The sequence below is a fragment of the Ovis aries genome, chromosome 22, assembly GCF_016772045.2.
Source record: "Ovis aries strain OAR_USU_Benz2616 breed Rambouillet chromosome 22, ARS-UI_Ramb_v3.0, whole genome shotgun sequence".
Lineage (NCBI taxonomy): Eukaryota > Metazoa > Chordata > Mammalia > Artiodactyla > Bovidae > Ovis > Ovis aries.
The window spans coordinates 18,647,578-18,675,347 of NC_056075.1; the positions used below are offsets into that span (position 1 = coordinate 18,647,578).

A 27,770-nucleotide genomic window follows, 5' to 3' on the forward strand; every position below is an offset into this window, starting at 1 on the left:
CTACACGTGGACATCACCAGATGGTCAACACTGAAATCAGATAATTTTCTTTGCAGCCAAAGATGGAGACGCTCTATACAGTCAGCAAAAACAAGACCAGGGGCTGACTGTGGCTCAGATCATGAACTCCTTATTGCCAAATTCAGACTTAAATTTAAGAAACTGGGGAAAACCACTAGACCATTCAGGTATGACCTAAATCAAATCCCTAAGGACTGTTCAGGTAGGATCCTTTATTTGTTCGCTGCCAATTAAGAGCCAGCAGTGGTAAGCTAAGGGCGCTGCTGGGCTGGAAGAGAAAGGGGGCGTGTCTGACCCGGGAGCTTGCTCCTGGAGCATGCGCAATCTTCAGAGAAGGTGACGGGCATAAAATGCGGAGGACGGGATTGCGTAGGCGTTGTTTCTGATTGGATACAGTCTGCGCGCAAGGGGTCGTGCCTACTCGTCGCCAAGTAAACAGGGAAGGTAGGGGCGGGGCCAAGGAAGCACCGGGACCTGGTTGGCCGAGAGAGAGTTGAGAGTTTCGCGGATTGGTCCCGGGCAGGAACTCAGCTGTGTGGAGCGCACCGGGTCCCGGAGCCCGCGGCCTGAGGGATGGACGAGACGAGCCCACTCGTGTCCCCCGAGCGGGCGCAACCTCCGGACTATACCTTCCCGTCCGGCTCGAGCGCTCACTTTCCGCAGGTGCCGGGGGGCGCGGTCCGCGTGGCGGCGGCGGCCGGCCCGGTCCCCTCTCCGCCGGGCTCGCCTGGCCACGACCGGGAGCGGCAGCCACTGCTGGATCGGGCCCGGGGCGCGGCGGCCCAGGGTCAGACGCAAACCGTGGCGGCGCAGGCCCAAGCCCTGGCGGCCCAGGCCGCGGTAGCGGCGCACGCCGCGCAGGCCCACCGCGAGCGGAACGAGTTTCCGGAGGACCCGGAGTTCGAGGCGGTGGTTCGGCAGGCCGAGTTGGCGATCGAGCGTGGCATCTTCCCCGAGCGCATCTATCAGGGCTCCAGCGGAAGCTACTTCGTCAAGGACCCTCAGGGGGTGAGATCGGGCTGGGGACTGCGGCCGCCTGCTTCGGGGAGGGTGAACCTGTCCGGGGGAGTTTGAGGCTTCGCACAATCAGAGGGAGAAAGGGGTTTTGAAAGGCTGCGAAAGGGGAAAACTACAGTGCGGAGCTTCGTGGGCAGGATTTTGGAATGCCCCTGAGAACTGGAGATGGAGAAGCTTGGCGGAATGAAGAAATAAATCAGAACTTATTTGGTAGGGGAGGAGTAAGCGGAAAATGAAAAGAGGAAATTGACCAGATAGAAGCGAGGAGCCCTGCGGTGTGGTGGGGCAGTTGGCCTCTGGACAGAGACGTGCAGGGAGATGCTGCTTTCTAGTAGGTTCCTTAGCTTTAAACTACAGACGTTTGTTCAGCTACTTACTTACTGATTTGAGCTTTGAGCCCGTCCTTTCTTTTTGGACCGAATCAGTGTCGTCACTGTTCATCCAGGAGGACCGGTGACCTATCAGGGGCTCTGATGGTTCCCTTCCAGCCTTCTCTGTTGTGGGGATGTCTTCTGCACCGACCCAGGTCTCCTATTGACAGACGTTGCTGATTGAGTGGACTCATCAGTTTCATCTGTCCTGGTTATTGCTCACTTCTGAGATATTGTTCAAATCCTTTTTTATTGTTCCTCAGTTTAGAGTGTAAAGTTTGAGAAACATGGGACTGTCAGTTACCTTTACTTTCACTTCTCATCCAGAACTAGTGTTTATCTCACCTTTATTTTGTCCCTTGTATGTGTTTAAAGGGGGATGAGGATGGGATGGGACATGGAGTGAGGAAGGCAGCTGAAAAGTGACATTTATTCGTTTGATTAGGGTTTCCGTGGTGGCTCAGTGGTAGAGAATCTGCCTGTCAATGCAGGGGACTCAGGTTCCATCCCTGACTTCCAGGAAGATTCCCTGGAGAAGGAAATGGCAAGCTACTTCAGTATTCTTGCCTGGAGAGTCCGGTGGACAGAGGAGCCTGATGGGCTACAGTCCATAGAGTTGCAAAAGAATCAGACACAACTTAGCGACTAAACAGCCCACCAACAGATCAAACTAGAGGTGTCTTTGAAATATCAGTGAGTCAAAAAAATTTTCAAGTCTTCTATGTTAATGTTCTCAGGTGGACCAGAATGACTTACTAGAAAAATATGCTTTTGTTATTAAAATGATGGAGATCAGAGTTCCCTCACATTTTCCCTGCGTCTGTCTTACGTGAACTCTTGAGATTGGTGGTGTGCTCTTTTGACAGGAGTGCTGAATGGCCAGGACGCACTGTGACTTGTAGCTCTTGGTTAGGTTCCTGTTGGATCCAGTTGTTCTCCTAGATGTTATCCTGGAATTAGCACCAAGAACCAGAGAGCATTCCCACCATCAACTCAGTTAACATAAACGAGATGGGAAAAAAGCTTGAGAGTAAAGTTTTTCCAAATCTCTCAGATAAGGGAGTAATGAGTTAAATCGAAAGCTCAAACAGGAACCATCACTTCTAGAAGAAAAAACAGATAAGGTGTCCTTGGGTTTAAATATTAGGGAGATGTTCATCATTTTTTATTTAGGAACCAGACTGAAATCTAAGATATGAATGGTTTTTACTTTGTTGCTAGCTTGTTGGCTGAAGGGGCTAAGATTATCTTTGTTAGGTACAACAGCAGGTGGAAGATTTTTGTTTTTCTTTCGTGACACTGTTACAGCTGCACTGTAACACTGGAAATGTGTTGGGTAAGCAGAGAAGTGATCTGATACTCTGACAGGTGGGAGTAATGTGATCTCTCAGTTCTACCTGGCAGGTAAAGTACTATCAGCTTAGTACATAGGCCGTGGAGAATAGCAGACTATTGATGTGTTTCTTGGTGATTTGCAGGATCTCAGTCTCCCAAATTTCCTGGCCACTGTCCTTTCTTAGAGGGGAAGTCAAAATACATACGACCAAGCAAAACTTATTAGTGTAACCATTCTGTTCCACTGAGGAAAATGTGGTTCAGAGCAGAGGATCGCTTCCTAAATGCTGTGGTGGGTTATACTAGACCACAAACTAACTATAGTTAGTTTTGTCATCTTTAGCCCTGCTCCAAATGTGTTTATTTATTTTATTTAGAAATACTTAGATAGTATTTACTGTATGCCAGATACTCTTAATGTGCTTTACAGGGCTTCCCGGATGGCTCAGCGGTAGAGAATCAGCCTGCAATGCAGGAGACTCGGGTTTGATCCCTGGGCCGGGAAGATCCCCTAGAGAAGGAAATGGCAACCCACTCCAGTATTCTTGCCTGCAGTGTCCCATGGACAGAGAAGCTTGACAGGCTGCCGTCCATGTTGTCGCAAAGAGTCAGACACTGCTGAGTGACTGAGCACACACACAGATAAAAATAATACATTAAAAGAATAAAGTGCTTTACAAATAATAATTCACTTAATACTCGTAACACCTTCTGAGGTAGGTACTATCATTGTCCCCACAGATGATGACACTGAGACACACAGTACAGCTAATTTGCCCAGAGTCTCAAAGCTATTAAATGGAAGGCAGGTTTCAGACCCAGGCAAACTGGCGCCAGAGTTCACACTTCTAACTACCATGTCCTGCTACCTCAGAGTTAGTCATCTGAATCTCTGGTTTCTCTTTTCAGCTACCGTATTGGTTAGGACTAAATTTGGCTGTGTGTGACAGAAATTTTTAAATAATAATAACTTGAATTAAAGTACATTTGACTCTCATGAAAGAAGTCTCGAGACTGCTTGGAGCTGGCATGGCATTTTCCTTTATCGGGGAGATGGTATGAACAGTATGCATCCATTCGTCCAGCTGGTCAGCCATCCCTAGCACGTGGCCTCCACTTCGTGAGCCGAGATGGATGCTCAGACTACAGACATCTTGTCTGCTTTTCAGCCAGTTGGAAGAAGGAGAGGAGGAGAAAGAGAATGTCCTCTTCCTGTAAGACATTTCCTAGAAGTTGGCACTAGACTGCTCTCCTTACATTCCGTTGTCCAGAACTGAGCTTCAGTAGTGACTGGGAACTGTAGTCTTTATTTTGTCCAGCTAAAAATTAGGGACCTGTGCCCAAGGAAGAAGAGGGAACAGAGATTGGGGGAACCAGCAGTTTCTGCCACAGGTACTTTTGGAGCTGGACAATCTGAAAGGTTCTTGAAGATAACAGCCCTGATTTCATTTCCCGGTTGAGAGTGGTTTCTTCTCAGAATGAGCAAGTACGGACCTGAAATAGTAAGATGGAAAATGCTGGATCAGAAGTCATGGCAGAATGCTCAGGTTACCCTCCTCACCTACATCCTTGTGTGCCAGGTCTCAGGCTGCTCACGGAAGTATTTTTTGAGCATTTTCTGTTTTGAGTGGCTAGTAATACTAAGCATTCGTATTGCCAAATCATAGAACAGCATAGGACTGACTAGTTTATTAGGGCAAATAAATGAGATTCCACATATGAAAGCTCCTGGCCTAATTCCTGGTGCTTAGCAGGAGTTCAGAGTGTTTTGCTGCTTTTTTAAGTTACATGCTGACTGACCCCTGGATTAGGCTTTCTTGGATACATGGCATTGAATAAAACAAAAAGTAGTGTAATTCTAAAAGGATCCATTCCTATTTAGGATAGTAATTCATTAGACAATTCTAAGTGGTATTTGCAAAACAGTTTCATAGATACTTCTCACATGTTCTAGGAGCTTGGCCTTATATCAGTAATTTTCAGCCTTTTAAAAATACTTTCTTCACCAAGAGTTAGTCTTGAAAATATTACAGTGTGATTTTCCATTTTTCAAGTATAAATTTATATTGTAATATTGAATGTGTTTCTTCCAACCACCTGTGTCTTCCAGGAAATTTTGATGTCCTTACATTTGGTTGAGAACGATACTAATAGCCAAATAAAGAATAAGGATCTCAGAGTAACTTGTTTTTTTAATGAGTTATTTATTTCTTTGGCTGTGCTAGGTCTTTGCTGCTGCACAGGCTTGTCTCTAGTTGTGGGGAGTGGGGGCTGCTCTTCACTGCAGTGCACAGGCTTCTCATCGTGATGGCTTCTCTTGGTGCAGAGCTCGGGTTCTAGGGCTAGGGTTCTGTAGTTGTAGCACGTGGGGTCCAGAGCACAGGCTTGGTGCTTGTAGAGCATGGGCTTAGTTGCTCTGAAGCATGTGGAATCTTCCCAGACCAGGGATCGAATCCATTGTTTCCTGCATTGGCAGGCAGGTTCTTTACCACTGAGCTACCAGGGAAGCCCCCAAGAGTAACTTTTTTATTACTAAAATGTTAAGATGCAGTCATGTTTATATATCATACATAGATGTAGTTTGGAGATTTTTAAGCATCATCAGCACACCATCTGTTTTAGGGAGCTGTCCCAAGCCACAAGTTATAATCGATGCAGCAGGTTGGGTTGATAGCAGTGAACAGGAAAATAAATACAGGCTGAATCTCCTTTATTACATTCCATTTGGATCCCATCTTCTTTCAGGGTGTCACATATTTGGAGTAGTCCATCCCTCTCTTTTGTAAGAGTTAACATGTAAATCAGGCTTCTCTACCTCAATAGTTAAGTCAAAAAGTACTGTTTCCATCCAGCCTCCAGAGAGTATAGACTTACCTTTTTCACTCTCATTTCCTTATGAGTGTATAGCAGAGATTTCAAGGGGTTGCATGATGTGTGATATTGAAACAGACTGAATATTAAAGATGTGAGAATACAGTTTTCTTCTACTGAGCTAAACATTAGAGATTTGCAAAAATGTAAAACAACCACCAGTCTTCTCACTAAAATTGTTTTTTAAAATATAGTTATTTTTCAAAAAAAACATGTCACATATGTTAACATGTAATTGGCCCGTTTTTATGATTGAGTGAGTGAAGTCGCTCAGTTGTGTCCAACTCTTTGCGACCCCATGGACTATAGCCTATCAGGCTTCTCTGTCCATGGGATTTTCCAGGCAAGAGTGCTGGAGTGGATTGCCATTTCCTTCTCCAGGGGATCTTCCCAACCGAGGGATCAAACCCAGGTCTCCCGCTTTGCAGGCAGACGCTTTACCGTCTGAGCCACCAGGGAAGCCTGTTTTTATGATTAGGTGAATTAAATAAATAGTTTTGACATTTTAGTTTTAAGTTCTGATAACAGCAAATATAGATTTTACCCATGTAAACAAAAGCTTTGGGGGTCTTTAATAGTTTTTAAAAGTTTAAAGGAATCCTGAAACCAGAAAGTTTGAGAACCATCCACTTTGTATTTACCAAACTTAAAAAAAAAAAACTTTTATGTTATTTCTGCATATTTCACTGTATAATATGAGTGATGTGCTTGAGTTGTCTTAGGTTTTAGTATAGCCTAGTATGCTGCTTCTTGGAGCTGCTGGATAGATACAGAAAACCCTTTGGGTTTCAGGTTTCAGTAATGGTGTGTGGGTCTGGCCCAAGCCAAGCCCCCTTGCCTCCTTGTGCATTGCTGTTTTTACCCTGAACTTCATGCATTACTGCTACTCAAGATACCTGCACGCTAACCCCTTCGTTAAAAGGAAGAGGTTAAGGGAGAGTGTTTTTTAAAATACTGACATCAAACTGAAGCTTTCTCCTACATGTAAAAAGAAATTGAAAGCTTATTAAAGAAGAGAGAGAATATGGGGAAATGAATTAGGCAGTATTTTTTTCTTTCTCAACCAAATAATAGTGGGTGGTTTTAGAGTTTGTTTTCTATGAATTAGGAGAATATTCTTGAGTCTTCAGTAACGTAGTTGATTATGTGAAGTTAACATTAGCTTTGGAAATTAGGCCAGACGCTGCTTTGTATGTCTCTCTAGGAAACCCACAGAGTGCCGATATGCTGTATTTCGCCAACTAGGTGAACTGAAGCAACGCTTAGTCCTCAAAGGGACTTGTCCCCCTTCTGTCTGAATGACCTTCTGTTCCTCCATCCTTCCCGCCCCCACTATCCCCCTATTTGTGCATGCCAGACATTATTATTTAATGAAACCCTTGTTACACTGAGAGAATCATGATGACTAATGCTTTTAGAGTCGGTGGAATGCTTTCTGATTGTCCTTATGCTGGAAGGAAATTGAGAAGTTTGAGAGGTTGGCCTATAAATGATGCTTGGCTGCAATCTTGGCCTTCAAGTTCTGCTCTTGTTTTGGCTGAGGGATCATGCGGCTTGAGGGATCTTAGGAACAGGAATCAAACCGGTGCTTCCTACAGTGGAAGTTTGGAGTCCTAACCACTGGACCATTAGGGAATTCCCAAGTTCTGCTTTCTTTAAGTGGAAGTATTTAAGCCTCAGTCCTGGTATTTTTCAGCCCCACTAATAGTCTTGGTTTCCCTTTCACTGGGGACCAGCTTGCTGAACTCCACATTGTACTTCAGTGAACCGACTGGTGGGTTCTGGGATGGGCCTCAAGTTGTCCTGTGGTTTCACTGCCCAGGTTCCAGAGAGTTCCAGTGGAGTCAAAGTCATTCTCTGCGAGCTGAGCCAGTCACTGCTGCTGCTGCTGTGTGTGATTCAGAGCCCAGGGTTCCAGGGGTGTGGAGACAGAAAGGGAGACTGCCAAAACAGGCCTCTTCCTAGCCACGTTGGATAATAATGTAATTCTGAATGAACATATGCATTTGACTTTTCCCGGTGAATAAGTTTACCTTTAAGAATCAATTGATTTCTTTTGTACTTCTTTTCTCTTGCCTTCTTGCAAGGCTTCTTGATGGGACTGGCCTCAAGATTGACCAGTTATTGTTTCAGACATATGCCTAGCCAGTTCCTAATATGAGTACTTACTTAATGCAGGCAGATGGATGTATGGTTTTTGCTGTGACTGGCCATTCAGGAAATGACACCCACAGGAGAATGTCTTATGACCCAGACTAGCTTGAGTTGGCTGTGGGCTGAGGGGAGAGGGAGAGTCATATGATATTAAGATGAATCACTTGAATAGCATATTTACTTTACTTTTCTTCCTTTGAAAGTACCAGTTTGGGGACTGGAGAGAATGAGATAAATATAAAACAACCTAAGGGGGCTGACTGGCTTGTGGAAGAAAGCCTTCAGGAGGGAAGGCCTTCGTTTCTAGATTGCAGCAGCATCCCATATGTCTGAGGATCTTTGAGAATTAAGTTATTGTCTGCTAGAGAAGGTGGATCTTAATCTTTGTGGCCTCGCATGTCCTGGTCTCTTGCCTATGAGAATTGCTTAGAAGAACCCATGCCAATCAGGTAGCAGACTCTTTTTCCTGCTGTGATCTTTCTCTTCCATTGCTACTTAATTTGTCATTCCTAAACTTGTTATTTTAAGATGGGTGGGGGTAGTAAGGCTGACAGAGGAAGTCAGCCATTGATAAAAGAATTTTCTTAACCTCATTCCATGATACCTTACTGATTTCCTTTCAGTTGATACTTTGCTTAACTAATGCGGAGCAACAGTGAGTACTAATGCACCTTAGAAGTTGGGGTTTGATGGTGTTAAAATCTGTTGTGCCATCGGTACCAGATTGGCATCTCCTCTGGCCACAGCCCTTTCTGGCAGCGTTATTCTCAGCTGCGCACGTGCAGTGGTGTCTTCCCTTCAAGGGAACTGTCTAACTGTACATAGGGATTGTCTGCCTGTGCCCTCTCATTTCCTTCTAGAGTCTTGCTGACCTGGTCTGTGAGCCACGGGCATGGACTTGCCTTTAACACCCTGTTCCTTTTGTCTCTGTAGAAGATCATCGCTGTTTTCAAACCCAAGAATGAAGAGCCGTATGGGCAACTTAATCCTAAGTGGACCAAGTGGCTGCAGAAGCTGTGCTGCCCCTGCTGCTTTGGCCGTGACTGCCTTGTCCTCAACCAGGGCTACCTCTCAGAGGCGGGGGCCAGCCTGGTGGACCAAAAACTGGAGCTCAACATTGTACCCCGCACAAAGGTCAGTGGCCTGTCTTCCGGATGCCTTTCTGCCTGGCCAGAGTTTTCCTGGGCCTAAGCCCATGTTAGTGGGACTGCTAGATCCAGTGAAGGGCTATTTGTACCCTGAGTCTAGGGTTCTTGGCCTTTTTTTTTTTGGTGGGGAGTGGTATGTGCAGGCTTATGGTTTGATCATCTGATGAAAGCTGTCCTGAGAAGGATACACATAAATTTTTTGCATACAATTTCAGGAGGTTCCCTTCTGATACACATGTATGGGCTCCCTGGGACTTTGGATCCCAGGTAACCCCAAGCTGGTTAGAAACCTACCTACTTTTGTAGCTCACTCTGAGATTTCTGAGCCAGGATTTAAACACAGTCTACAATGGACTAGCTGATTGTCAGCTAAGCACTAATGCAAGGTCTGGCAAGTAGGACTCTAGGGTTGGCTGAGGGTTAGTGTAAAGGTCTGGCCTGAACACCTACAGGAAACTGACAAGGAATTCTCCTCACCCATCTTTATGCTATGGAATTCTGGTGCTTGTCTGAACATTACAAAATTGGGTTCCCAGATCTAGGCAAATCCACACTTAGAATGGATTTGTACATACCTTGAATGTGTTACAGACTTAGCCAAAGTTCTAATGCAGGATCTGGACCATACCTCCCACCCCCTATCAAAAACGTGTTTAAATATAGAATTGATTGTAACAGTTTCAGAAAGTTTACTGATACTGGGTTAAGAACCACTCTGCTACAGGATGTCTCTTGAAACCTTCCACGGGTTCTGAGGTGGGGAAACCTTCTGGTTAGCATATGAACATCTAAGGACACGTCATCACCCATTTAGTATAGGACTCCCTGAGATGTAGTAACAGCTTAAGGCAGAACTCTGGTCTGATGCCCTATGGCTACAGGGCCATCTTTGTATCTCTCTCTGGGTCTTAATCTTCTTTGAAAATTGGATAAAAGCTATACGTTTTGTTCCCACAAAAAATATACATATTTGCAATTACTGTATATAATTTCAAGAGGATGGTTCCTGGACCAGTTGAAGTCTACCCTTTGACCCATAGGAACTAGATTAAAAACCCGTGTTTGAGGTTTTCTTTGCAGGTTTAGATAGCGGACTGTGGGCAAAGAGCCTTATCAGCAGACAGAAGCTTCCCTTCAAATCTTTTTTTTCCTGTTTTCCCAGGGTATGTTACAAGAAAATGTGATAGTTGTGGATGTTTAGCTATGTTTGCTCCTTTGCCAAAAAACTTCAAATAAGCCAACTAGTTTGTAAGGAAGTAGAAATCAGGGAAAACTTCTTGAAATTTCCTTCTCTCATTCTCGGCACCTAGCAAAATACTATACTTCTAGTAAGTGTTCCTTAAGTACCAGCTGAATCAGTGAATAGATATCAAACCGTGAAAAAAAACAGTAACAGAGACCCCCCAACCTCAGGCCAGTGGAGTGAATGTTTGATATATTTGATTGTAGTTCCCGGCTCGTAGCTCCCATCTGACATCTAAGTCACGGCCTGGCCTTGTGTAGTGCACTCCTTCCCTTCGAGCTTTCATTCTGTCTGTGTACATAGAGTGAAGCAGCACACTGAACATCTTATATGATGATGAATGCTCCTAAGATCTCCTGCCTAACCTGAAATCCTCCCACCAGGCCCCTCCTAGACTCTAGAAATCCTAAGTACTCGTTGCTCATCACTCTGTAATCTCCTTGCTTTGGTGGATAAGTAGCAGACCACCCAGGCCTCATGCCTGTCTATTCTGCCTATGCTTCTCAGTTGCAGTGCCTAAGAATCAGGGATCAAGTTCAAATTCTGGTGCTACAGCTCTTTATTGAGTAATCCTTGGGCAAGTGAGTCAAGACACTCCCGCAGTCTCTCCCTTTCAGCTTCCTCACTATAAAAATAGGGATATAAAGAGTTCCTCCTTGGACTTCCGTGGTGGCGCAGTGGATGGGAATCCACCTGCCAGTGCAGGGGACATGGGTTTAATCCTTGGTCTGGGAAGACTCCACATACTGCGGAGCAGTTAAGCCCGTGTGCCACGACTTCTGAGCCTGCATTCTAAAGCCTGTAAGCCACCGCTCCTGAACCTGTATGCCACAGCTGCTGAAGCCCATGCACCCTAGAGCCTGTGCTTTGCAACAGGAGAAGCCACTGCGATAAGAAGCCCCAGCACTGCGAGGAAGAGTCGTCCTTACTCACTACAACTGGCTACTTGATAGGGTGGCCATTAATATTACATAAGATAATCCGCGTGGCGTATGTAGCCCAGCACCTGGCACTGTGTAAGCACTCCATACATTTTAGCCTGTGGTATTTTTATGACTATTCTAATCATTAATGCCACGCCCCACAATCCTGTTCTTCCCCATCTCTAGTCTTCTTCTTTCCCTATTAGAGAACCTTAATGAGGCCTGAAGATCTTTTGCATCAAAAAGTCAGCAACAAAAAATCATGTTTTCCATGAGACTGAGATGAGATAGAACTTTGCAAGCTTAACATACATTTGCAAGCTTAACATAACAGCTGCTGGATAATAGTAAGAAGTGATCTCTCTCTTTCCTGCCTCCCCACCCTTGTGACAGGATTCTATCCAGTTGATCACAGTATCTGTCACTATGGAGACAGGGCTTACAGTTGTGCCAGAGCTTCAAATAATAAGGCTCTAATTCTCACTTGATCACTATCTCTGCTGTCTCTTCCTACAAGGTTTCAGGTTATTAGTCTTAGGGAAAGAATGGTTCGCTACAAAAATTGATCAAAAATAAATCTGATGAGGGAAAGTGTGGTATATATCTTGAGAACAGGGTTTTCATCATAGAAACTGGCAAGATAGTCTTAAGAAAGCCTTTTTTCCCATTTGTTCTCGTGCCGATGTTTCCAGATTTGTAACGTAGAAAGTGCTAACCTATAATACATCTTGGCACATCTGTTTTAGGTACCCTATTAAAACTGGATGGATGGATGGATGAGAGGAAGGGAATTACTTTATGCTATCTCTAAGGTTCAAGGGCAAAATTAGTTACTTGTAATGAATTTTACAAGGCTTAGGAAAAGAAAGAATTTTCTTACAAATTTTATTTTTGGTATTTATATACTAAAACTCAGTGCTATCTGAAAGAAACTTGTAACTCATTCATTCATTCACTTAATAAAGAGGCATATGCCAGGCACTGTTTTGTACTTGGGATGCTAATGTAAATAAGGTGGTTCTCATCCACCCCACATTTCATTAGTTTTAAAAAATAAGTTAGATATGGATAATCATGAGACAATGTGGTTAAGTGTTATAATGGATGTCCAAATGGATTATGGATTATACTGGTATCTCTGCAAGTGTAATATTGGTGGCCCATTAAAAAATTTTTTTTAAAGGTAATGCATGCATCTAGTGTAAAAATTAGAAGGCACAAGAGATTAAACAAACCCCCCACTCTCAGGGCTCAGCAGTTAGGCGTTTGCCTGCAGTGCAGGAGACGCAGGAGACTTGGTTTGATCGCTGGGTCAGGAAGGTCCCCTGGAGAAGGAAATGGCAACTCACTCCAGTAATCTTGCCTGGGAAATCCCGTAGACAGAAGAGCCTGGTGGGCTACAGTCCATGGAGTCACAAAGAGTTGGACACGGCTGAGCACACCCACATACCTAAACAAAGAAGAGTAATCCAGCTTCTCTCCCACCCCGTCTTCTAGCCCCTTGATTTCCTTCCTCAGAGGCAGATGTTATTACTAGTTTCTTGCTTAGTATTCCAGATATAGTCTATATAAATACATAGCAATGCACTAAAAATTAAAACAAATTTTAATGTTTGTTTAATTTTTAAATGTAAATTATTGTACACAGTATAAAATTCAACAGGAAATAAAAAGGTATGGAATAAAGTGCAATTAATTTTTATTTGGAGAGAAAATAGATCCTGGACCATCTTCTCCTAACCTAGGAGCTAGCTGTAGTGTCAGCGTAATTCATTCTAGATGCTATAACAACCCCTGAATTGCAGTGGTTAACACGATAGTTTATTTCTTGCTCGAATCAAGATCCATGCCAGTTAGGCAGCTCTCCTAGATCCACGTCACTTTATGTAGCCGCAAGAGATCTTGGCTCCTTCCGTGATGTGGTTTTACCATCTCTGAGCCCTTCATTTCTTCCAGCTGCACAGATTGGGAAATGTGAACTAAGGATCATGGGAAGTTTTAGGGGCCAGGCCTGAAAGTAATGTGCATACGTCACTTTGTCAGAATTGCATTGGCCTGAGCTAGTCACATACCGTCTGCTCCCAGTTAGAAGTGCATCCTTTCCATACACAGAAGAGGAGCAGTGCTGGTGAGCATCTAGCTGTTATTCTTCGCCATACTGGGATAGTTCCTTAAACTTCATTCTAACCTTGGTATCTCTTCTGTTTCCATTGTAGGTGGTGTACCTGGCCAGTGAGACCTTCAACTATAGTGCCATCGACCGAGTGAAGTCCAGGGGCAAGCGGCTTGCGTTGGAGAAAGTGCCAAAAGTTGGACAGCGGTTTAACCGCATTGGGCTACCACCGAAGGTATAGACTGCCCCCAGGTGGCTCATCAGAGGTGGTGATTATAATGGCATAACCATCCAAGTGGTGAAATAAGGTGTTTGCAGGCCCACCTTTGGACACTTGAATAGCCTACCCTGAGGCACCAGTCTTATTCATGTCTGTCAAGGGCCTAAGGTTTGAGGAGTAATTCTCCAGAGAATAGAGAATAACTTCCTTACTTTACTCCTCTGGACCATTTAACTGCGCCTTTTGAATTTGGATGAGCAATTACTGTCACAACCCTTTTCTAAGATAAACTCTATAGGGCCTTCGTGGGTACTTGGCTTACTCCTGGGATCTTTGGACTTGGGCTGTAGGGAAATACTTCCTCTAGTCTTCCTTTTTGGTTGCAGGTTGGTTCATTCCAGCTCTTTGTTGAAAGTTACAAAGATGCAGACTACTGGCTACGGCGTTTTGAAGCGGAACCCCTTCCTGAGAACACTAACAGGCAGCTGCTCCTGCAGTTTGAGCGGTTGGTGGTCCTGGACTACATCATCCGCAACACTGGTGAGCAGCTGTGGGTGGTCCTGTGCCCTGGTGCCTGGCTGTAAGGAGCCACCAGGCAGACATGGAGGCTTGCTTGCAGAGCTTGGTATCAGAGTACCTTGTCAGGATGAGTTTTTAATAAGACAGAAGGGTTATACACATTGGAGAGGGTGCTGAAAATACTTTTTCTAGACCAGCTTTGTCTAGGCACATCGTGTGTAATTATCAGAGGCGGTGAGTACTTATGTTTCACCTTCGCCTCTCTCCCAGTCTCCTGCAGAAGACACTTTGGCTCTTCCAAAGCAGCACAGAGCGCTCTCATCCTTGATCCCTAGTCATTCGTGGTAGCCTGGCCTAGTACAGGACAGTTTTGTCTTTAAACACCACATCTAAGTAGACTCATATCTTCCCAGGTGGCGCTAGTGGTAAAGAGCCTAAGAGGCCCTAGTTAGATCCCTGGGTCAGGAAGATCCCCTGGAGGAAAGCATGGCAACCTACTCCAGTGCCCTTGCCTGGAGAATCCCATGGACAGAGAAGCCTGTCAGGCTACAGTCCACGGGGTCTCAAAAAGTCGAACACGACTGAAGCAACCTAGCATGCATGCATTCAAGTGGACTCATATAGTATTTTCATTCTGCGACTGGCTTGGTCACTTAGCATAATATCCTCAGAGTTCTTTCATATTGTAGGATGTGTCAGAATTTCTTTCCTTTTTAAAGTTGAATAATAGTCTATTGTGTGTAGATGCCTCATTTCACTCATCCATTCATCTGTAGACAGACACTTGGGTTGCTTCCACGTTTTAGCTATTGTGAATAATTCTGCTGTGAACATGGGTGTACAAATATCTTTGAAACCCTGCTTTCAGTTCTTTTGAGTGTGTACCTGGAGGTAGAATTGCTATATCATATGGTAATTCTGTGTTTAGAATTTTTTGAGGAACCGCTATACTGTTTAAATGGCAACCCACTCCAGTAGTCTTGCCTGGAAAATTCCATGGATGGAGGAGCGTGGTAGGCTACAGTCCACGGCATAGCAAAGAGTCGGACACGACTGAGCGACTTCACTTTCACTATACTGTTTTCCATAGTATGGAGAACATTTTACAGCTGCATCGTTTTACATTCCCAAGAGCAGTGCACGAGAGTTCCTGTTTTTCCACATTTTCACCATCATTTATTATTTTCTGAGTCTATATATATAAACATATATATATATAGTAGCCATCCTAATACTAATAGGTATGAGGTAGTATCTCATTGTAGTTTTGATTTGCATTTCACTAATGACTAGTGCAAGATCCAGCCAGTCCATCCTAAAGGAGATCAGTCCTAGGTCTTCATTGGAAGGACTGATGTTGAAGCTGAAACTCTAATACTTTGGCCACCTGATGAGAAGAGCTGACTCATTGGAAAAGGCCCTGATGCTGGGAAGGACTGAGGGCAGGAGGAGAAGGGGATGACAGAGGATGAGATGGCTGGATGGCATCACCGACTCGATGGACATGGGTTTGAGTGGACTCTAGGAGTTGGTAATGGACAGGGAGGCCTAGCATGCTGCGGTTCATGGGGTCATAAAGAGTCGAACACGACTGAGCGACTGAACTGAACTGAATGACTAGTGATGTTGAACATCTTTCCGTGTGCTTTTCCCATTCGTGCTAAGTCGCTTCACTTGTGTCCAACTCTCTGAGACTGTATGGACTGTAGCCTGCTGATGGTGGTCCCATCCTTGTCAAACTGTGCTTGATTATATATGCAAGGGTTTATTTCTGAACTCTGTAGTCTAGTCCATTGGTCTGTCTCTGTGTCAGTACTACACTGTTTGATTACTATAGTTTTGTAGTAAGTTTTGTAATAAGTTTGTAAGTTTTGGAGGAAATGTGATTCCTCCAGCTTTACTCTTTTTTCTGGATTGTTTTGGCTCTTTGGCAGTCCCTTGAGATTTCATATGAATTTTAGGATAGGTTTTTCTGTTTCTGCAAAAAACATCATTGGGATTTTTATATAACTGCATTTAATCTCTAGATAAGTTCGCCTTCAGCAGTACTGCTGTCTTAACAGTATTAAATCTTCCAATCTGTGAACATGGGGCATCTTACCATTTATTTATGTCTCTATAATTTCTTTTAGCAATATTGTGTAGTGTTCTTTATACAAGTCTTTTACCTCCTTAGTAAACTAATTCCTAAGCGTTTTATTCTTTTTGATGATATTATAAATGGGTTTGTTTCTTAATTTCCATTTTGAATTGTTCATTGTTATTGAATAGAAATGCAGCTGATTTCTGTGGTTGACTTGGTATCCTGATCCTGACTTTTGCTGAGTTTATTTATTAGATCTAACAGTTTTTTGTAGAATCTTTAGGGTTTTCTGCATAAGAACATATCATCTATAGAGATAATTTTACCTTTTCATTTCTAAATGTGGATGCTTTTTATTTCTTTTCTTGCATAATTGCTCTGTTCTTTCAGTACTATGTTGAATAGAAGTGGTAATATTGGGCATTTTTCCTTTGCACTAGATCTTAGAGGAACAACTTTTAGTCTTTCACTATTGAGTATGATGTTTGGTCTGGATTTTTCTTATATGACTTATATTATTTTGAGGTACTAGTCTGGTGGTGACAAATTTTCTGTTTTGTTTGTCTGAAGTTGTCTTTACTTCAGCTTCATTTTTGAAGGATATTTTTACTGTACATAGAATTTGAGATTGGCAATTATTTTCTCTCATCAGTATTTAAAAAACATTTCATTAATCTTCTTGCTCCCATGGCTTCTGTGGAGAAGGAAGTTGTCCATATGGTAACTGTATTTTTCGTTTCCTGAATTTCTATTTGATTCTTTTTTGTAGATGATTGTTTTCTGCTGATACTCTTATTTCTTAAGCGTATTAAGGATTTTATCTTGAACACTTCAGAGCTTATATCTTTTTTGAGGCCCCTGTAGATTTACTTGAATTTTCTGTTGTTTTCGTGTCATCTCGTCTCTGTGTAGACCTTGTTATTTTTAAGTGTCAGATATTGTATATCAAAAACTGTAGAATTATTTGGAGGTCAAGGATGTTGATATCAATCCTGTCTGGAAGAAGATGTTTGCCTCTGGCAAGCTGCTGGGGTCATCAGAAGCCTAGGATCACATTAAGTTTAGGTATTGAGAAGAAATACCTTACCTTCTGCTTACTTCCAAGGTGTTAGCCCTTTAGGTTTCAATGCAGAGCATGGATGATCTACCAGGGTTTCCTCCTCCTTGCCAGTCACCAGGCCGTAGCTTTGTCTCCCTAGCTCCCTGGGGCTGTTAGCACACTGTTCTACCTCTCAGCATCGTAACCACCTCTTCCCAAATCAGCAGCAGGTGCTGTAAGAAAAAAGAAGCCACAACGGGTGGACTCCCCTCTCTGGAGTCTTCTTCTCCCAGATCATGACAGTCTAATTCTTAAGGGTCTTATAAAATCTCCAATCCCTTCAAGAAATTTTAAAACATTTTGTCCCTTTTTTATAGTTGTTCTTAATAGTATGAGTGGTTTCCATGTGTCAGAATGTCTAATTCACCACTACTGAATGTGAAAATCACCCCAGTTTTGTCTACTAACTTCATATTTCTGTTCACAGATCGAGGCAATGACAACTGGCTGATCAAATACGATTGTCCAATGGATAGTTCTAACTCTCGGGTAAGTGGTTAATCTGTATTTTTTTAAGGAGAGGATGAGGTGGGGTATACGCACAATACGGAAGCACATAATAGTGTGATATTTAGGTCACATAAGTTCAGAGGAATCAGGATAGCACACGCCTTTAAAATTGAGGTTAATATTTGGTAGTCGTTGTTCAGTTGCTAAGTCATGTCTGACTCTGCAACCCTGTGGACTGTAGCCAACCAGGCTTCCCTGCCCTTCACTGTCTCCTGTAGTTGGCTCAAACTCATGTCCATTGAGTCCATGATGGCATCCAACCATCTCATCCTCTGTCACCTCAATATGTTTTTATAAGGAATATCCTGCTGATTGATGTTAATAGAGATAGAATGAAGAAAAGTTCAAATAAATTTGGAATCTGTTGCATACTTTGTGCCTTCTTTGAAGATTCACATTGTATGGAAGCATAGTAAAGGTCTGAGAAATAATGCATCAGTGCACCTGTGTGATTTCATTTGGCCTGGTGATTTCTAAACCTTTGACCATGGAATACTTTTCTCACAAGACTACAGTTCCACAGAATGTGAGTTTAGAAAAAGCTGCTTCCTACAACTTTCTTTACGCTCTCATTGCTTTTCTATTCCACCACACTTCCCCTGTGCATTTTAAAAAATTAGCAGGAAGGCCACCTGGAGAAGGAGAGTAAGATTGGCTTTTTTCTTTTTAGTGTTTTCTCCCCCTTCCAGTTTTATTGAGATATAATTGATATATAACACTTTGCAAGTTTAAGATGCGCATTGTGATGACCTGAGGCACATATATACTGCAAAATGCTTCCCACAGTCAGGCCAGTGGTTCAGAAATTCTGTACATCAGAACCATCTTACGAGCTTATTAAAAACAGCATGGATTCTACAAGCCTCTCCTCCATTAGATCTCGGGTAACACTGAGGATCTCACACTTCTAGTAAGGTATCCCAGAGGATTCTGGTACAGGCATCCTGAGCCCACCTGCCCTGTTCTGTGGTGGCACTGGTTAACCTGAGCACGGAGCCAAATACACAGTCCTGGGAGGGTCTGACACGCGCTGTCCCAGGCAGCCTCTTCCACTGTCTCTGCACTCAGCTCTCGTCCTTTTCCTCTTAATGCCTCAGTGAAGCCGAGGAACAGATTCCGTTGTGCAAATGCAACCAGCTGTTTTCATCCACAGTTCTCGTATCTTGCTGGAAAATGTCACCACCAGTGAAGTGGCTGCTGATTCAAGATCCACATTAAAGGACCTTGACTGACTTATAACTGATTTTTCTTCCCTTTTTTTAATGGGCTTCCTAGGTAGCTCAGCTGGTAAAGAATCCACCTGCAATGCAGGAGACCCCACTTTAATTCCTGGGTTGGGAAGTTCCCTTGGAGAAGGGATGGGCTACCCACTCCAGTATTTTTGGTTTTCTCTGGAGGCTCAGACAGTAAAGAATCCACCTGCAATGTGGAAGACCTGGGTTCAATCCCTGGGTTGGGAAGATTCCCTGGAGGAGGGCATGGCAACCCACTCCAGTATTCTTGCCTAGAGGATCCCATGGACAGAGGAGCCTGGCGGACTACAGTCCATAGGGTCGCAAAGAGTCAGACGCAACTTTTTGTCCCTTTTTTAGACTCTTAGGGTTCTCATTGCCTTTCCCTGTGAGGAATGGCTCATAGTTCTCTTTTGTTACTGTCATTTCCTGTGTTACCAAGGACTGTGACAACTTTTGAGGAAGTGTACTTTTTCTAAGAAGAGAAAGGGACTCTGAGAACCTTGAATTAGCCAAATCAAAGTGCCATAAATATATTAAGTCCAGGTAACAATTTGGAAACCGGTTCAGAGATTGAGTAAGGACTGGTGCCTGAGCTGGTTGAGATGGGAGCCTTTGCTTCTGCTTTAAAGCGCTGGAGGAAGGTGGGGCTCCCTAAGTATTCAGTCTTCCTTGCTCTTCAGGACACAGACTGGGTGGTGGTGAAGGAGCCTGTTATCAAGGTGGCGGCCATAGATAATGGACTGGCTTTCCCTTTGAAGCATCCTGACTCCTGGAGGGCATGTAAGTCTCAAGACCACTATGGTCTGGCTCTTTTCGTGCTCTTTCTCAGTGTTCTTATCTGTGCAATGAAGAGAATAATACCTCTATCACAAGATTGTTCTAAGGACTAATGCAATCATGCAGCTCAGCACCTGAGCACAATGGCTGGCACATGGCAACCACTCCACAGTGTAAACTGTTAGTATCCTTTTTCCCATACATTATTCCCATCAGAAGCACAGAGCTGAGTTTTCACATCTCTGCGTTGCATTTTTCTTAGTCTTTCTGAAGACTCTTATCATAATTTATTCGATTCGTGTTTCTAAATATAAGCTGCTGTTCCTGTTCTGTCTTCCTTGTCGACATCCTGGAAACCAACCCCTGGCCCCGTTATAACTGAGAAACCTTTGAAAAGAGAGAGAGACAAGTAGGGGCTTACTAGTCCCTTTGCGGTACTTGTCTGTCTTTTGACAAGGAGGTCTCAGTGTTTCAGTGGCAAGTGCTGATGACTGCTTCTAGGTAGGCTTGCATCTTGAAAAGTCATGTAATGTCTGGGAATGAGCCCAGGCTCAGGGATTAGACAGACCTGGGTTTGAACCCTGGTTTCTCCACGGAACTGGTTAGCCTATAGGGTTAGTGACCCCTGTCGCTTTAATTTTCTGTTGTGTTTAAAATAAGGGGCATGCAACTTTACCTGTGCTCTGATAGGTGGGGGACATAGACGGACAGGGACTCTTTCAACACCAGCTTTGATCTTGACTTTTCCTCTTTTCAGATCCTTTTTATTGGGCCTGGTTGCCCCAGGCAAAAATCCCGTTCTCTCAGGAGATTAAAGATCTGATTCTTCCAAAGATATCAGACCCTAACTTCGTCAAGGACTTGGAGGAGGATCTGTATGAACTCTTCAAGGTTAGCTCTGGGACCCTTAGCCTTAAAACCATATGGAAGAAAAAATTCCAGCGGTTTTCCTAATTTGTCCTGATACAAGCCAAGATAGAATGGAAACATCCTCTGGCTTGTGTTAGCCAGTGGAGAGCAAGGTTTCCTCCCTGTGGACAGCAAGACCTAGTTTGGATTGGTGTGAAAACAGTTGGCAGCTGGGATGAGTCACGCTGGTTCGTGTCCTGTGTGTCACGTGGCTGCAGTGTGTCTACAGAGCTCTCATTCTCAAATGGAGCCCCAGAGCCTGGAGTTCTTCAGAGTTAATCATGAAACTGAGGACAAGATGGTTACTTGTTCTCTATTTTGCTGTCTGTGAAATGGAGTCATCGGGGTTGGGGTGAACATCACTAAGCCTCCTGAGGGTTTTCTAGTTGGAGGAGGAAAATGGGTTCTTCTGAGGCATTCATGCAGGTTGTATCTCCTTCTGCCCTTCTTTTTGCAGAAAGATCCTGGTTTCGATAGGGGCCAGTTCCATAAGCAGATTGCTGTCATGCGGGGGCAGGTAAGCCTGGGACATCCTCCTGGTATCATCCCCAGGGTCTCTCTGAGAGGGTCATATGCTCATGTTGAGTGAGTGTGTAAAGGTCGTATCTCACACCCATTTTAGTCTGTGCCATCCATGCTTGTGACTCTGTCTTAACACCTGAGAGGAAAGGTAGCCGGCCCAGATCTCCCACCTCTTCCATGGTATCAGGCATTTGGTGAAGCACCTACTATGTGCTTGGTTCTGTGCCACTTGCTTGGTAGTTCATTGGTGGATTTAGCTGGTGGTCTGGGTCCTCAGGTTGCTCAGGGCAGCGGTAACCCCTGGTGATTAAGAGCTAGGCTCTGGAGTCAGACTGGTGCTTCACCGCTCCCCAGCACCATGGCCTTGGGCAGGAGCTTCTGCTTCCTTTTTATAGAGCAGGACAGTTACCATACTTTGCAGAGCTGGTCAGAGAATCACATAAGATTATGTGTACCAAGTGTTTAGTAAAAACCATGCCTGGCACATGGTAAGCACTCAGATGCTGGTCATGGGTATAATTTTTGTTGTTACAGTTACAAGCCACATTATTTCTTCTTTCTCCCCTTCATCTTCAAAGAGAACCAAGGAAACCACCAAGGCATTGTTGATCTTCCATAGCAGAGCAAAGAACAGCTTGAAAATTGCCTAAAAGCTCAAGGACACTGACATTCTGCGTATCACTTTGAAGTCTTAAAGACAGCTGGAATAGCCTAGCAGTTAGGGCACAAACTGGTCAGGGTGTGTGATTTGAAGCCTGACTCTGCCATTTATTAGCTGTGAGGTCTCAGTCAAGTTGCTTAATCTCTCCTCCTTTTAGTTTCTCTCCCTGTAACATGGGATTAATAACAGCACTTATCTCATAAGGTTATTATGAGATCAGTGATTGAAAACAATTGGAGTAGTGCTGGTATATTGAAGTACTCAACATGGGTTAGCTATTTTACTAGGGTTTTGTATACAGCTTCTCACATCTTTGAAGGACAGGAAGCTTTTCTCAGTCATAATTATCTAGTTACCCTCTTTCCTCCATTTAGCAAAAGGCTTCTGATGAGGGCAACTCTTGAGCTTACCAAACCCGTTTTCTCTAGAAATGGGACAGACAGAGGATTTAATAGCTGTAGTTATTAGAGCTGCCTGAATACCATAAGATGGTCTTCCTACATTTCCCAAATAATGTAAAGGCCCAATTAGGCTGGCAGAATTGTTAGGAATCTTAAAAGCCACGTGGCGTACTCTGGCGTTGTGAACCTCAGCGTAAAGGAGCAAACTTCTCTAGTTTGTGTAGATTGCACCTCTGTCCCTGTTGCACTGTCTTCTCTAATCCCTTCCCAGTCTCTGGCAAACATAGCAACTTTCCTCTCATTCTATTTAGTTAAGGCCATTATCGAGAATGGCAAAAGGCAGAGGGGCAGGGCTTGAGAGCGAGCTATTTTAGCTTTCTTTCCATCGTGTGCTCTTAATGTCCTTTGAGAGCGAGTGGCATTTTACGACCTAGAGTGCCTACCGCTGAAACTGTCAGGATGAGTCATGGGTGAGTGTCCAGCTCCTCCTCCTAGCACGTGGGTGGAAGGAATGTACCACCTTCTGTCTCCCTGAGCCGCAGTCATGGAGTGGACTGTACAGTGTCCTGGAGCCCAAGGGGAAGAATGGGAACCCTGGAGAGATGGATTCGGGTGATAGAGTTGTTCCTCACCATAAAGGCTTCTAACCAGACATTAGATAAAGAACGCAGAGTCTGAGGGAAAGCTTTGATAACATCTTCAAAGACAGTATTTCTTTTTTGGCATTATGTACCTGCTATAAATTTTTCTTAAACTTTTAAATTAGGAACATTTCAAACCTCGGTAAAATTGAAAGAAGGGAGTCATCTAGACTCACCAGTCATTACATTTAATTAGCCACGTTTGCTTTATCTCATATCACTAAATGTTATCTATCTGAATATTATCTATACATCTGTATAATTTTATCTCTTTTATAATTTGTCTCTCTCCCTAGATAGATAGATTTTGTTTGTTTGCATTTGGCCAAATCTTTTGGAAGTAAGTTGTTGACAGTTTGACGTTTTACCCCAAAGACTTAAATGTACTTGAAAGGTGGCCCTAACCCGAAGACCCAGCCAGAGAGGTAGTAAAATCCTGTGTCATCAGCTGGATGGTGTCCTGCATGTCCACTCTGATTCCGTTTGAATCTCTTCTTAGTTCCCTGCCCTGATCTTGTACTCAAAGCTCTTTGAAGCAGTGTAGGGTGCTGACAAATACCCAGACAGTGAAGTTAAAAAGGAACTCATTACCGGTAGGATCCACTTGTGACCTCTGTTCCAGGTGAACCTCTGCCTCTTTGAGGGTAGCCTTTGTAGGCCAAGGATCGTTATGGCTCAAGGCATGTGTGTCTATGTGAATGGGGGCAGCCGCCCAGCCATCCTCTGACCTGGCTGTGAAAATCTTCAGCATCGGGTGGTTCAAAGGCTGTGGTAGGACCACTTCAGCTTTTGTTCTTTCCTACCAGAGAAGATACACGGTGGTGGCTGATTGTGACAGGGGAAAGAAATGTGTTCCTCTGTTCACGAGTCTGAAACGTCTGTAAAATACAGACACAGATTTGTGAGGAGCCACACATACTGTGGTATCCTGGAGCAGAAAAAGAACAGAACTGGAAAAGCTAGTGAAATCCGAGTCAAGTCTGGAGTGTGGTTAATACTAATGTTCCAGTGTTGATTTCTTAGTAAAGGTACCATGGTTATAGAAGGTGATCAGATTAGGAGAACTTGGGTAAAAGGTACATATCTTTATAACTTTTCTGTAGGTATAAAATTATTCTAAAGTAAAAACTTATTTAAAACAAAGATGTCAGCATGAGAGGTAGAGTTCAACTGAAATGGCTTTTATTTTTTCAATACATAGTCTTTGTAGGAGAATCAGAAACTAAGGATAAACTAAAATCACTCTATCTCTAGGTCACCTTTCTTGACCCAAAAATAATCACTGCCAACCTTTAAGACCTGTTTTCCTCCATAGATAAGAAAATAGGATTTTAGAAAATAAAGGTGGGGGTCACACTAATACTGGTTCCTTATCTCCTTTCTTTTCTGTCCAAGACATTGTGATCAGTTTTCCATGCCCGTAGAATGTTTTTTAATTGCTTGTTTCTAATCCCTTAGATTATTAACTGATCCTATACTCTCGGGCATTTATATAATTTTCAGTTATTAACAATACTGCACTGTATAGATTGAAACTTAAGTGTTCTGTGCATGTCAATGATTGTTCCCTTAATCCTTAAAAATGAAGTTGCTGAGTCAGAGGGCTTGTCCACTTTTAAGCCTTTATGGTCCACTTGCCTTTCTGAAAAACAGTCCCATGATCTGAACACTCCCCAACTCTGAGTCGATATCTTCTTCTGTATCTTTACTAACTAGACAGGCGAAAGAGGAGGTATTTGTTTTCCTTTGTATTTTTTTAAAAGGTAGAGAGGTTTCCATTTTCTGAGTATTGCCCTCTTACATTCTTATTGTGGTAAATAGCCTGTCGGTACAGTTTTCCATTGGTGTATGGTCTGTTTTTGTACTGATTTATAGGAGCACTCTGCCTGCGGGTCTCCCTTCGGAGGCAGACCAGGATGCCTTGGCACTGCTCTCACTGATCTCATTTCCCCCCTGCAGATCCTAAATCTGACCCAGGCCCTGAAAGACAACAAGTGTCCCCTGCACCTCGTCCAGATGCCACCTGTGATTGTTGAGACGGCCCGTTCCCACCAGCGATCTTCTAGCGAGTCCTACACACAGAGCTTTCAGAGTCGGAAGCCCTTCTTTTCCTGGTGGTAGCCCCAGAGGCAGACAAAGGCATATTGTCTGAGACTTGGGCTGGGAGGAAGCCTGGGGAGCGGGTTGCAAGAAAGCCAGAGAAACCGGTGGAGATCAGTGCTCTTAAGAGCCCTCCCTCTCTGCTCACCACTCCCTCCAAGCTTTCCCAGGCCCCGGGAGAAGCATGAGCAGAGGGACAGAGGTGCTGTGGGCCCTCCTGAGTGCTGGGGAGGGCTGGCGCTCCATGCAAGCCGTCCAGACAGGGGGAAAGGAGCATCTCCTGGGGGCAGGCTGGGAAAGTCCCTTCCCTCCTGGACACCCTGCTCTGTTGCTATTCCTTGTTATATTCTGCATCAGAAAAAATACAAATACAAATTTCAGTACTAGTAGCAAAACCCAGGTAGAATCCCAGACCCTCTCATGGCAAAACCTCTGATCCAGACCTAAATGTGCATGGACCCAAACACCCAGGTGTCTCACAGTTCCTTACTGTGCGGACCAAGGCAGCTGGGAGGCTCGCAGTGCCGGGACAGACAGGAGCCACACTTCCCTTTTGTGTCTTGCCGAGTGTTCTTTCCGTCTTCCTCCCACCAGTGCAGTAGGTTGACTCCAGACATGATTTTCACAGTGAGGGGACAACTGCTCTGGAACTCCCAGCAGTTTTACAGTGTCTAGATCACCTCTGCTCCCTTCCCCGCTGGGGACCCAGCCCCTCTAGGCCAGGACTGTAGGTTGCTTTCCCCTCAGGCAAAGACAGGAGGGAGGCAGTTACCTCCCCAGCATGGGAACATGATCCATACCACTAAGTATATGCTGGAAGCTGTGATGTTCTGTGGGTGGGCTTATCCCTGTCTTGCTCCCCTAGTCCTTGGCCCTGGCCAGAAACGACAGACTTTCCCAGTCTGCTGATTTGTTGCTGTTGTTTTTGATTTTTTTCTCAACTCTTTTGACTTAATAGGTTCGGTTCTGGGTTCTGGAGTGGCTCTCGGTGAGGGTTCTAGGGTGGGTCTAGTTCATGAGAGGACAGGATATTAAGTCCTTGGGTTTCTTTGTGTGGTACCACTGCTGCTGGATGGAGGCAATGAGACTTGTATTCTGCCTCCTAATTAGCAGCTTCCCTTTGCTCCCTGACTTCTTGTTCCAGGCCAATTTTTCTATGGCTTCTCGAGAAAGGTGGGGCCCTAAGGAGAGAGGTGTCCCCACTGTCCCCAGTGCCTGCCCAGCCCAGTGTGCATCTTCTTGCTTCCCTGTCTCTTTCCGCTCAGCTCTCCCCCTTACCAGCTGTCCGAGCCCTTTCTACACCAAAGCAAAGAATGGCCTCAGTGGGGAGTACAGAGGGTGTCACCCAGGGCTATGGGGCAGCCCTGGACGGTTCAAGTTTCTGGCACCCTGCAATTGGTCAATCAGCCTTGGAAAGAAACTATCTTGAAGGTTTGAAAACCAACCAAAGAAAAGGAGTGGGGACTGTTGCCGTGTGCCCTCTGCTTGCCTAGCTCCTGCTATTGCAGGAAGCGGAGCAGAGGTGTGCAGCCCTCTTGTCAGCTGGGCCAGGCTGGTCCCCTTCCAGTACAGCCCCCAGGAGCCAGCTTACCCTGGGCTTCCAACCCGCCAACAGAAGAGTCTCTGGAGCTGGGTGTGCATGCCCTGTGGACAGAGGCGCTGCTCCCCGCCTGCCCCAGCCCTGACAATCCCATTGAGCTGACCTGGACTTTGGCCTTGGGGACCATGTTTGTGAGAACTTGGGAGCAGCAGGGCTCCCAGAGGCCGGAGGGGACCAGGGTATATTTAGCTCTCCACAGACATCTGTTTATAAACGTGTTGTTGAATTGCCCCACCTGGGGTGGAGAGGGCCTGAGCGGTCTAAAGGGCTGGTTGCTTCCCCCACTGAGCAGATCTGCACGTTGCCCTCAGCCAGACCAGCTCTGGGATGCAAAGGAAATTGGGTCCAATGTAAGAGGGAGCTGGTCCCAGTCCTGGCAGGTGAAAGTACGGGGCATCCTTTCCTGGCCCACATCTGTTCTCCTTGAAGCCTGTACTCAGGTTGCCTTGAATGTGGACTTTGGGAGAGCCTGGGCCCTGAGTGCCAGGGCAGGCTTTTGGGTGGCCCTCACAGAGCTGCCCAGCCCAGCCCTCTGCCAGCCATCGGCCCATCTCCCAGTGTCAGGGAGTGGAGGCTGGGCTGTGAGAGTGCCGCTGCCTCTGTATTGTTCTAATGCACTGTAGAAAATTGTATATGTAATGTATTTAAATCAATGCAAATGTATGAATAACAAGTCCAATTCCGACCTTTTTTGTCTAGCTTTCTTTGGTGGAAAGAAGACCAGGTAGGATGCCTTTTTAAGGGCAGAGAACCCTGTGTTGCCATGGAGTTGCTGAGATATGGCTCTTGAATCTGTTTTCCTCTAGTAGAGTAGTACAGGTTCTCATTTCCCAAAATATTGTTTTAACCCACTTGACACGAACACCTGACCTGAACCTACATTGATTGATGCAAAGCTGTTTAGAATCATCATGTATCTTTCTTACCGTGAATATTTCTTGCAGAAATATTAGTGTTTTGTTTCGAGATGTTCCTCTGATAGGGATTTTACAGTTTTTGCAATGTCTGCTTTCTAAAAGCTGAAATAACTTTAAATTCTGGAATCATCTTTCCCCGAGGGCTTGGATTGAGGAGTGTGGACTGGCTTTTCTTCTTGGCCACAAGAGGGCAGCTCTGCTCTGTGTGCATCCCTGTCCACCTGGAGGGGTTTTAACCCTGGCTCCTCTAAGTGAGGATAATCAAGCAGATAGGAGGGTTGAGAGGGAAGCTAAGTGCTAATGGCTTCTTTTGAGCCAAAGCCAGAACAGCAGTCAGAAATCCTCACCTCAGGGGTTTTCAGGAAACTTCAGTAACGCAA

At 44.6% G+C, this 27,770-nt stretch overlaps 1 protein-coding gene across 1 annotated transcript; it reads left to right on the top strand.

Annotated features, from left to right (window-relative positions):
* The first annotated feature begins 575 nt into the window (after positions 1-575).
* On the top strand, positions 576-27,158 carry PI4K2A (phosphatidylinositol 4-kinase type 2 alpha). The gene is made up of 9 exons (XM_004020086.5): positions 576-1,029; positions 8,703-8,903; positions 13,300-13,431; positions 13,803-13,956; positions 17,545-17,606; positions 19,543-19,642; positions 20,397-20,530; positions 21,006-21,065; positions 24,733-27,158. The coding sequence occupies exons 1-9, from the start codon at positions 595-597 to the stop codon at positions 24,892-24,894; spliced, it is 1,440 nt and encodes a 479-aa protein (XP_004020135.1). The 5' UTR covers positions 576-594; the 3' UTR covers positions 24,895-27,158.
* Positions 27,159-27,770: the final 612 nt, after the last annotated feature.